Below are 12,794 nucleotides of genomic sequence, written 5' to 3' on the forward strand. Positions count from 1 at the left end.
TGTGGCCTGTTTCATAACAGTGACATTTCGCCGTTCATTGCCGGTTCAACAAGCAAATATTGACGCAGATTAACAATGTTATTTATCGACCCATGCAGAAATAGGCACAGAATTGTCAGTGTCAATTGTCAATATCACTGTGGTGAAAAAAAAAAAAGGCCACTGTAGTCGCCTTCTGGTCTCTTTGCTCAGAGATTTTCTTACTTCGTCTCGGCCGCGCCATGCTATCAGAAATATTGTTGCGGCCAGTCTGTACACAGATATGTAATGTGTGCATTGCGTGTTCCGGTTAGGTACGGTCAGATTTGACCACTCTAGAACCCTGTCATATTGACACCGTGCTTTATTTTCTATAGAAGTCAGTTTGACTTTTACTGTGAAAGGGTTCTACAGTGGCCAAGGATTCGGATTGGTTAACACACTGTATTTCCTTTCCCCAGAAATATTCTTGAGACTTGGATTCTTTCGCGTACAGTCGTTATAAGTATCACTGTTATCAGAGGCCCAATACTTATAAATTTTAAAAACGCTAAAAAAATAAGAGCTTACTCGGATATTTGTCTGCTCCAGTTTAAATGCAGTTACACTAAAAAGCCAAGAGACGGAAATAACATGATAAACCTCAATACCTGACTGAAAAAAGTAAAGAGTAGAGAGTAAAGTAGCTAGGCGCTTTGGAACTGAATGAAAGACTGGACTGAACGTATTTGCACGGCCTGGATGCCGGCCGGCAAACTGAAATATAAATGGACGTCAACGTAGCATTTCTAAAGCTACTTCCGTACATACGGAAGTAGAAACTTGCCCAGCGGGATCTAAGTAATACAGAAACAGTAATAATAACCTAACCACAAAATTAAAATTTTGAAAAAACCCCCGGCCCCGACATAGTGGACCGATTTTCATGAAACATGGCTAAGAACACTCCCGACTAACTCAGCTTTCAAACAAAAAAAAACTAAATCGAAATCGGTTCACCCGTTCGGGAGCTACGGTGCCACAGACAGACACACACACAGACAGACAAACAGACAGACAGACACGTCAAACTTATAACACCCCGTCGTTTTTGCGTCGGGGGTTAAAAATAATCGACATTATATAGGGTGAAATAAAAAGGATTGTTTAAACTTTGCATAGTGACTTTTGAGGTTATAATGAATAAATTTTACTATGGGACCAATTATGAAATCGCGAAAAAAAATTTGCTGTTCCATACAAATGCTTCACGACAGTCGAAATATTTTTTTACGATGTCAGCATTGATCCCATAATAAATCTTATTCATTATGACCTCAAAAATCACTTTGCAACGTTTGAACGGTCTTTTTTAGGGTTCCGTAGTCAACTAGGAACCCTTATAGTTTCGCCATGTCTGTCTGTCCGTCCGTCCGTCCGTCCGTCCGTCCGTCCGTCCGTCCGTCCGTCCGTCCGTCCGTCCGTCCGTCCGTCCGTCCGCGGATAATCTCAGTATCTGTTAGCACTAGAAAGCTGAAATTTGGTACCAATATGTATATCAATCACGCCAACAAAGTGCAAAAATAAAAAATGGAAAAAAATGTTTTATTAGGGTACCCCCCCCTACATGTAAAGTGGGAGATGATATTTTTTTTCATTCCAACCCCAACGTGTGATATATTGTTGGATAGGTATTTAAAAATTAATAAGGGTTTACTAAGATCGTTTTTTGGTAAAATTAATATTTTCGGAAATAATCGCTCCTAAAGGAAAAAAAAGTGCGTCCCCCCCCTCTAACTTTTGAACCATTTGTTTAAAAAATATGAAAAAAGTAGAACTTTATAAATATTTTCTAGAAAAATTGTTTTGAACTTGATAGGTTTAGTAGTTTTTGAGAAAAATACGGAAAACTACGGAACCCTGAACCCGGAACTGAGCGTGGCCCGACACGCTCTTGGCCGGTTTTATTTTACTGTGTATGTAAGTAATAAAACGTTACTGGAATCAATAAAAATAAGAACGGAAAGGTTTTCATGCCGACTAGACTAATACTTAAAGATTATGATTTCGTTCACACGGCAATCATATTTAGTCATGTAGAGGTATTTTTGAATTGGCCCGTTTTGTCTAAGCTAGACAATACATGTGAGTTTATTCCAGAACATTGAATAATAAATCCTGCCTGTAACACCTTTGATAGGTTTTCAACCTCTCTAGCTGAAAACCTCGTGAAAGTTGAAAACAATGAAAAAACCGCCTTTGTTATTCTCATCAGAGGTTTGTTCCAATTTCAGCGGATGCCGTTCGGTCTGATAAATGCATCAGAAACTCTTAATAGACATTCAATTTAGTTTTGAAGAAATCCTGCTTACGAAACAGGACAGTATCATTAGAATTATATTGACCGGGATATTAGACCATGATTACCTTTTTGATTTTTATTGAGGTCCCGATATTTCGACGCAGTTGCATGATGCATCATGATCACGGAAAACTGAAGACGGCGGGTGGATGTCAAAGTTGCGTAGGCAGCGCGCGATCTACCCTCATTTGCGCGCGTCGGCTGCGTTCACTCAATGAAAATCAAAAAGGTAATCACGGTCTATACTCCGGTCAATATAAGTCAAATGGAATTCATCGTGAATCATTTAAAACTCAGGACAGTATCATTCTATCATCACAAATATCATAAATTCTGTAATAAAAGTTTCAAAGCTGTTCAAATTACAGGAACCTTGCAAATTATATAACAGTTCGGTATTACTATTTTATTTATTAATATATATAAATCTGCCTATTCTTGGCCACAAACTAGCCAAAGGCAAAGACGTGGCCCACGATGGAGTGAGCTCGCCCGGAAGATGCCTGTTCACTCTTGATAATAATAATCATTTGGCAGTAGGTATAGTTAAGCTGCTGTAGCAGCTGCCACTGTAGCCTAACTTCTTTTTCTTCCAATTCTTTGTTATACTGTTTTTTTAGCGTTCCGTAGTCAACTAGGAACCCTTATAGTTTCGCCATGTCTGTCTGTCCGTCCGTCCGTCCGCGGATAATCTCAGTAACCGTTAGCACTAGAAAGCTGAAATTTGGTACCAATATGTATATCAATCACGCCGACAAAGTGGTAAAATAAAAAGTGGAAAAAATGTTTTGTTAGGGTACCCCCCCTACATGTAAAGTGGGGACTGATTTTATTTTTCATTCCAACCCCAACGTGTGATATACCTATTGTTGGATAGGTATTTAAAAATGAATAAGGATTTACTAAAATCGTTTTTTGATAATATTAATATTTTCGGAAATAATCGATCCTATAGGAAAAACTAGTGTGTCCCCCCCGACCCCTCTAACTTTTGAACCATATATTTAAAAATATGAAAAAAAAAGTAGAACTTTATAAAAACTTTATAGGAAAATTCGGTAGTTCGGTAGTTTTTGAGAAAAATACGGAAAACTACGGAACCCTACACTGAGCGTGGCCCGCCACGCTCTTGGCCGGTTTTTAACAGTTGTTATTTGTTAATTTCAGTTCAGTCAAAAGCCAAGATGTGACTGAATTAAATTCAAATTCTCGAATAGAATTTTCGGTACCACTAAACTGGCTCGATACTACTCGATAGTTCAACCTACAAGTTGGGACCAACGAAGCTATTATTAATGACGACGAGCGATCGGCCCGACACGAATCACTAATGAATTAATCAAGGACCGGTTTTCGGTGAATTTCGAACTCAATGTGTGCGTCGAACGGTCTTTCATTCTTGCTTGGTGCTTGCTGCTGTAATAACTGTACTCTTGTAAAGGGCGAACGAAGTCCAACGCTGACCGAAACCAGTATAACATATTCTTTGTATTACATCTAGATAAGTGTGTGTGTGTTTGTTTGTTCTTCTTTTACGGCAAAATGGAGCAACGAATTGACGAATTTTTGTAAGTGGATATAGTTGAAGGGGTGGAGAGTGACATAATGTGCAACGGTCGGTACTGGTCTTTGTGATAGTAACTTCAAATGTGGACTCACTTGCATTTAGGAATACTGTCCGATTATAACTATGCACTTCCTTTAGTAGGAAAAGTTTTTCAAAAACTGCCAAAATTTTAAAAAGAAACGATTTCTTCGCGGTTTTTCCGATTTTTGACAAAGTTGCTTTCGGCGCTCGAGGTCACAAACTGTCACAGTCTGCAAGTAATATGAACTACCGGATTTGTCGCAGACTACCCAATACTTTCTGGCGACAAAGTTATTGTACTAGAATGGATAACACCGTAGCCCAGAATTGGGAACAATGGAAGTGACGGACAAGGAGAGCCGACCCCAGATAATGAGGATGAGGCTTAGGACAAGAAGAAGATACAAAAAAACCGGTCAAGAGCGTGTCGGGCCACGCTCAGTGTAGGGTTCCGTAGTTTTCCGTATTTTTCTCAAAAACTACTAAACCTATCAAGTTCAAAACAATTTTTCTAGAAAGTCTTTATAAAGTTCTACTTTTGTGATTTTTTTCATATTTTTTAAACATATGGTTCAAAAGTTAGAGGGGGGGGGAACGCACTTTTTTTCCTTTAGGAGCGATTATTTCCGAAAATATTAATATTATCAAAAAACGATCTTAGTAAACCCTTATTTATTTTTAAATACCTATCCAACAATATATCACACGTTGGGGTTAGAATGAAAAAAAAAATCCGCCCCCACTTTACATGTAGGGGGGGTACCCTAATAAAACATTTTTTTCCATTTTTTATTTTTGCACTTTGTCGGCGTGATTGATATACATATTGGTACCAAATTTCAGCTTTCTGGTGCTTACGGTTACTGAGATTATCCGCGGACGGACGGACGGACGGACGGACGGACGGACGGACGGACGGACGGACAGACAGACATGGCGAAACTATAAGGGTTCCTAGTTGACTACGGAACCCTAAAAACGAACGTTAAATTCGGTGACAGACAGACGGTTTGGTGCAACTCACCTTTAGTCGAAAAATTATATTAGTGTAGTAAGTGTAATTGATTCAGATTTCTAGGAAACTGAATGCTAACTTACTTTTAGGCTTCTGTGAACTCTGAGTATAATAGGCTTTGATTCTGATTGATTTTCTAGGAAACATAATGTTTTCCAGTAAATCACAAGCCAGGCGCAAATCTAGTGAGCGCATCATGGGCGATGTCTCGTTAAGTGGTAAAGGGCAAAGAATAGTATAATTATGATAGAAAACGTGTATTTTTCTCAGAAAAAACACCGGTTTTCTTGATTTTTCTTACTTACCTAATATACTTGTGACTTTCCACCCAAAGGTTCTGAAAGCATCTGCGATTTTTTTAAAGTCAACCCATATGAAATATCAAGCGTCATTACAAAATAATCATCAACAGAATCGTTCACAAAACATATATCAATAGTCTAAAACAGTTCAATAACACCTAAAGAGTAATTAACAACAGCTTCAAGGTAAATGGTCGCCCGTATTCCTAGCAAGGGCCATTCATGTTTAACACGACAGTTAATCCCGAATTCATCCCGACGTATTGAAAACACTTAACAGCGGTCGTATAGTCATTAAAGTAGGTGATTATTGGGAGTTTCAAATCAAAGATTTGAAAACTCCCAATATCACTTCATATTTAGGACTCGTACTCAGGTTTATTGGTGATTTAAAACTCCCAATAGGTTTTCAGATGATTTAAAACTCCTAATCGGCTTTCTCATGATTTGAAACTCTCAATAGGTTTTCTGATGATTTAAAACTCCTAATCGGCTTTCTCATGATTTGAAACTCTCAATAGGTTTTCAGATAATTTAAAACTCCTAATCGGCTTTCTCATGATTTGAAACTCTCAATAGGTTTTCTGATGGTTTAAAAAGCACACAAGGTTTACGATTGCATATTTAGAATTAGAACTTGTGAACTGTAAAAGCGCAATCAGATTTTTAACTTAACATTTCGGATTCGTTCATTTGATTGAAACAGATGAAGTATGGTGTTCGTTGTTAAATGGTCCATTTCGAAAATGTAAGCCGTAAAGTTAAGTTAGGTATGATATTAAATAGCAAAAGCTTAACGCAACACACTCTCCGAGGTGGCCAATCTCAGATGTGGTCTCTCTCAAGCGTTTGCTCGATTGACAGTGGCGTTTACACACAACGTGTCTGATCAGCTCGTCAGCGTCGCAGAACACGAATGGACCCCCAAAGTGTGAACTCTGGTGTAGTCGCGTTTTACATGCATCGATTGAGTTTGACCCCCTCCGGGTATGGGATTCCATATCTATCGACCGCGTAAATACAGAGATCCCCAAGTCTCGAATTCAACACTACATGCCTCGGTTGGCCAAGCCAAGGAATGGTTTACGTGTTGAGGTTGTCGGTCGTCACAACCCGACATACTACACATCACCATTTTTATTTATATGAAACATTGTAAAAACTTTATAAGTGTGATGTAGACCCAGTTATGCTATTGGCTGTTTCGGATTACGTACTCCCACGTCATATCTACTACGAATTTTGTAATATATGGTTTAAAATAACGTATATAAAATATGATCTTCTTTGACACCCATAACAAAGAGTTCAGTATAAATTAAAGGCTAGCGTATGTCATATACTGCACTTTGCAAAGCAGAACTTTTCATAAAGATATAAGGTTCAAATTTTGATTATATTAAAATCATGACATACATTACCAGTACTCATCCTGCAATCACGAAAAGAAGACCTAAAGTAAAACTCACAAAACAAAATAAGCAATTCCTCCAAAGCTTACGCCTATTAAAATGAGTATATTAAACTTAACAGAACCTTTTGTCTTTGATAATTCTATCGAGAGCTTTGAATATCATTCATATAAACCATACGTCACAAGTTTCAATTTCAACGATGAAATACGTATACCTATAAACCAACAAGATCTTTACGTACTACCATCAGCAAGTTCTTTATACATAGAAGGTACTATAACCGCATTCAATAGAGAAACAAAAGCCGAGGTAAAAAGTGTTCTTCTTACAAACAACCCCATACTTCATCTATTTCAAGATATTCGATATGAATTAAATGGAATCGAAATTGACAAAATTAAAAACGCAGGAGTTACAACAACTATGAAATCTCTTGTATCTATGAATGGGATGGAAGCATCCATGTCTAAGTTATGGGGATTTGATGTCAATGGTATAAAAAACACGGAAGGTACATTTTCTGTGTCTGTACCTTTAAACAAGATTCTCGGGTTTGCTGAGGATTACAGCAAAATCATAATTAATTGCAAGCATGAACTTATTCTTTTAAGATCCAATACTAATTTGAATAGTGTTAAATTAAATGCGAATGAATATATAGACAATATTACTATATCTAAAATAGTATGGCGCATGCCTCATGTTAAAGTGTCTGATCGTGAAAGATTAAATTTACTCAAATGTTTAGAAAGAGATCGTGCTGTTCAGATAGCATTTAGGACTTGGGATTTGTATGAATATCCGCTCTTGCCTGAGACGTCAAAACATTCTTGGTCTATCAAAACTTCATCGCAAATTGAAAAGCCGCGTTATATTATAATTGGATTGAAAACGGGACGAAAAAATGAAGCTAATAAAGACATATCACACTTTGATCACTGTAATTTGAGAGATGTTAAAGTTTTCTTGAATTCAGTTTACTTTCCGTACGAAAGTTTTGATGTTAGTTTTTCGGATGAAAAGTTTGCTATATTATACGAACAGTATGCGAAATTTCAACAGTCTTATTATAATCGTCTACAAGCGCCGTTGCTTAGCCCTAAAGATTTTAAAGATAAAGCTCCTTTATTTGTTATCAACTGTTCTCGTCAAAACGAAACCTTAAAAACCGGTTCAGTAGATGTGAGAGTTGAATTGGATTGTGAATCTGATATACCAAAGAACACTGCAGCTTACTGTCTGATTTTAAATGATAGTGTATTTGAATATAAGCCTTTAAGTAATATTACGAAAAAAGTATCGTAATGCAGCATATATTTGTAGACCTTCAAGGGTTTAAAACAAAAGAAAACGAATTTATTATCAAAGAATTTGCATACAGCACGCTAGAATACACTCAAGTTTTCTTAATAAAACCCCCTTTTCGATTTTCTAAATTGACGGAAAGTGAAGAGAGGCAGACAAAATGGATTGAAAAACATTTAGGTATTTTGTGGCATGAAGGTTATGTTGATTATAGAGAATTTAGAAGACTTATTTATAATCATATTAAAGATAAGATAATATTCGTTAAAGGTATGGAAAAAATTAAATGGATTAAAGAATTATATTCAAACTGTACTGTTATAGATTTAAGTGAAAAGGGTGCACCGAATTTACAAGAACTGTATAAAAAATATTGTATTAATGATTGTATTTTTAATTGTGTGTACCATAAAAAAACTTGTGCATTAAAATATGTAATATGTATGAAAAAATGGTATTTAGAAAATCACGTTCCTCTTTGAATAAATGAATGTGCTAAATAAGACGCATTTTATTAACCTGTAAATTATACTCCTGAAAACAATGTTTAAATCAACTCATGATACGATATTGTACTCATAATACAGGTATACGATCATAACATAAGTATCCTGAGTTGATTTAAACATTGTACATAAATATGGTGGGTTTAAAAAAGAAAAACTAATGTTTTTTTTTAAAGTTTATTTAATAATAATATACATACTGGCATAGCTAACTTAAAAAGTAAAGTAGGTGTTTACAAATTAGTTCCAAGTTTCCTTTAAAATATCACTATATAACTATATTTAGAAAAATGAAGCATGTCCCCACGCAAGTGTGTGAATATTGTCTTTTAATATTACTCGTTTATCATCATTCGAAGATAGTGCTACTTTATTAAGAGATTGTGTGAAAATTTCGTGTTTGATAGACTTAAATACTGCATTATTTTTTCGTAACAATTCTTTATTGAATAAAACATGTTCATAATCACTAAATTGAAGATCTCTGACCGCATGCTTTTTTGTGCCCTTTGCTTTCTTGAACTGTTTTTCTTGTGTTTTGAAGCAGTATAATTTCGACCTAAGTCCCACAAACTGATCAATTATTTTACCTCCTACCTCATCTTTAAATAACCCTAACACCTTTTTATTTTTTTGGCATATGCCGTATATATTATCCGCTGGGTAATTACTTGTATCTAAGTACCGACCAAAATGTAACTTTAAATCTCTGTACAAATCATCTGTTTTTATTAAATACAAAAATGAATCGGTATCAGTATAGCACAAACTAAGATTTTCTCCATAAAACGGCTTCATATGAGAATAGTGGAAGTTGTACATGTGAGATTTAGATATTTCTAAAACAGTAAATCCTATGTAAATTGGTTTATCGAGCGTAATCTGTTCAGGATTCATTTGAATGGCGACTAAATCTTCAGTAAACACACTTGCACTATGAAAATTAGGACGTGCTATTAATACTTCGGCACTAGCTTTTTCTTAGTTTTGTTCTTGTCGTCAACCCACTGATTAACTAACATTACATTTGTCCTATTTTCTACAGATTCTAACGTTTTACCGAAAAGACTGTTATTGAGAAGTTTATAAAAGTTCATCTGAAATTCTGATTTTGCATTTTTTCTCAACTCCGTGTTCAATTCAATATACTGCTGTATAAATCGACTTTGCTTAAATTGAATAACTCTATGTATTTTTTTTAATTTTAAACCATGACTCAAACAAGTTTTTAAATGCATATAATGAATAACATATTCATATTTGTCGTACAAGTTCGGAATCAGCTTGGGATTTTTCGAACCGGGGGTACAAATCTTTGTGGGCAAAATGGAATATCATTATGTAAGTTATGTAGGTATTCTGGATATTCTAAATCTACTTCTAATATGAAACCGTACGGGCTATTATCTGGCACATCTAGAAAATTTATTTTGTCAATTTCATCTTTACTCAATAACTTGAAATCGCCATACGGTAAATTACTGCACATTGCGAAACCGTAAAGATTGTTACAGTCCATATAAAACAAGAAAGAATCCGGGACAGATGTGTCATAATCGGTCATGTATTTATTATTAGCACGTGCATATCTCGTAGAGCAAAGGCAAACACCTCCTCGAATTCCTTTTTGTATCATTCGAATTATTTCAAGATCATTTATGAGTTCTAATTTAACGTTAGTAATAAGCAACATTGCGTCAAAGCTTAAAGATGGAGTTGTCATGTAAAATGCGGGGTCTAACTTGTAGTTTAACATAGAGGTATGTCTAAAGTTTTCAAATATATCAGCCAATAACAACACATCTGACTTGAGGTAGAGGTCGGTATAGTCACCCAATGTCTTTATATTAAATATGTTCCAGACATGCTTAGCTCGGTTATATTCAGATTTAGAAATAGGACTATCAGATATTGAGCTGTAAAAATAACGTTGTGGTGGTAGTTTGTTTTCTTTGTAAATATCCCAGCAGGTAATATATTCATACGGATAAATGCCCTTACTTCTAAGTAGCCCGAATTGAATATGATCAGGAAAGAAACTTCGTAAATGAACAAAGTCTTCATTATTCAAATCAGTCGCTAGTTTTTCTAAACTGGTTCCTAAAAACTTGAATGAATCGACAAAACGTACAGGCACAAACTCGTCTTTATTTATGTGGAAAAACTTAGTGAAAGAAATATAATTTTCTTTGTTTTTTGCTATGACCTTTAACCTACCAGTCATTTCTCCTAATTCACGAATAAACAAATGACAATCATAGCCCGATAAATTATGAAAAAATACCGGTATAAACTTTGGTAAACGAAATTGAATATTGCAAAACGAATGAGCAGCGCCTCTAAAGCTACCTGTGAGGTGACAATGATCTCTAACTGCATCGTCTAACAGCAATTTATTACAAAGAAAACAATACTTCGCATTTTTAAACTGGTTTTCTTCGTCCTTTGTAAGCTTTAATGGAGCAGGGCTATTATATATTTCCTTTATCTTAGTTACATCACTTTTCAGATAGGTGAGAAATTTACTAACGCAATCTAGCCCCCTATAACTAACATATTTGTTGAGTGAGCTATCATAAGAACACACAATATAATACGCAAAGGCAGCCGGAACGTGTTTATGTAACGTGGTAGTACACTTTGAATTAAGCTCATCATCTGTTTTAGGTTGTAATATACATTCAAAATCGGCATATATTACAAACGGATTTAATTGCATTCGTTCAAAATGTTTGAACTGGATGTGAGTGCCGGGATCGGGTAATACTGTTGCAACACCACCACAAACATGCTTATTAAATTTATCCTCGTTGTTAAAAAATAATAAACACTCATCACAAAAATAAATTTTTCCATTATGTTTCGTTAACTGTGTCTTTAAAAGTCTACCTAAATTTTTTATCAAGCAATAATGTGATTGGTTACCCTTTTCCAGCATTAACAAATTAACATGATGTTTGCGTTTTGTCTTAGTTTTGTATAATGGTCCAACAACTTCATTTTTTCTTAATCCATAAACATTAATGCTTATATTTGGGTTATTATTTTCAAATATTTTGATATCAGAGAGGCCAACAGGGAAGGTCATGTTTTTTATATTGAGAAAGTTATCGAAATGAGGATAAGACGCTATATGATCCTGATTGTTTTGTACGGGAAATAATGCGGCAATTATGCTCCATAAAAAACAGAAATTGTCATTGTTTTTAATATTTACACAAGCTCTTCGATGTTTTATTAACTTTGGTAATTCTATAAATCTAGACGCTCTAAGAGGATTATATTTGTTTATGTTTATCTCGAGATATAAGTTTCGTAGAAAGCTCCAGCCACTGTCCCGTTCTTGAAATTCATCAATTTTCGTGCTCAATGTCTTCAAAATGGTTGAAAATATTTCTTTAAATTCGTAACTTTGATGTAAAATGATATTTTGCGTAGCGAATGATTTAATTTCACATGCTTCATTTTTCGGCAAACCAAATTCAGCAAACAGTTCAAAGTTAACCTTTATAGATCCAAAAGCAAGCCTTCTCGCTTCGAGAATATGTTTAATATGTCTACGAAGAGCGCACAGAAACTTTACCGGTGAGTCATGGAGGCTACTCTCTGGTCCACGCACTCTGTATGATGCTATTCTACTACGGAAAGCGCTGCTTATTTTTTCAATATCAGGAGTTAATTGAACAGAGTTATTATTTTTATGCAAGTTAGTGCGCAAGTGAGCAGAAAAGGCTTTACTTGGAATACTTATGTCACACACTGAACAAAATATGGAGCTATTATGAGGCATTTTGCCTATTGACATAGGAATAGACTAAATTAGACGTAAAAAAGATTAAAGATTATTGGCTTTTTTTATCTGGGAAAAAGGTTCCTTCATCTGTAAAGTCGTCCTTACAACGCTTTAGAATCTTATTTATTCTATCTACTATATCCGAAACGGAATCCACACGATATTTAAAATTAACCAGCGCTTTCTCCCAACGGGCTTCAGATGGAACGTTTTGAATATCTACTACGTTATACAGTTTAAGATCAATAAAAAGATCACCGGTTAACGAAGCTGTGCGACGCACGTAGCCGCCTGGGACGCGACGTATCAGCACGGACGACAGAGAGTTGGCAGCGGATGCTCGACGCTGGGCTTCAACATGTCCTTCGTCACCCCAGTTTGAAAACCAGCCTGGCTTACAATCAGGTGTCTCTTTCTTCGACTTGGTTGTCGTACTGGAATATTAAAAACTTATTTATATTATCGAATACAACAAAATATAATTAGTTAATTAGGTAAGTACTTAACATTTAAGAATTTAAATACTATGGTTTAAAATGTTTAGATTCAA

At 35.4% G+C, this 12,794-nt stretch overlaps 2 protein-coding genes across 2 annotated transcripts in view; one reads left to right on the forward strand and one right to left on the reverse strand.

Moving 5' to 3' along the window:
- The window catches only part of LOC125229781, a 517,609-nt gene that overhangs the window by 265,032 nt on the left and 239,783 nt on the right, over nt 1-12,794 (forward strand). The gene's annotated exons all lie outside the window — the stretch shown is intronic.
- LOC125229356 overlaps nt 11,621-12,794 on the reverse strand; it is a 46,077-nt gene continuing 44,903 nt past the window's right edge. The window contains exon 6 of the mRNA XM_048134177.1: nt 11,621-12,678. Within this exon, the coding sequence (XP_047990134.1) occupies nt 12,294-12,678 (385 nt within the window). The 3' untranslated portion in view covers nt 11,621-12,293. The remainder of the gene's footprint in view (nt 12,679-12,794) is intronic.

The sequence above is a fragment of the Leguminivora glycinivorella genome, chromosome 9 (genome assembly GCF_023078275.1).
Source record: "Leguminivora glycinivorella isolate SPB_JAAS2020 chromosome 9, LegGlyc_1.1, whole genome shotgun sequence".
NCBI classification, from domain to species: domain Eukaryota; kingdom Metazoa; phylum Arthropoda; class Insecta; order Lepidoptera; family Tortricidae; genus Leguminivora; species Leguminivora glycinivorella.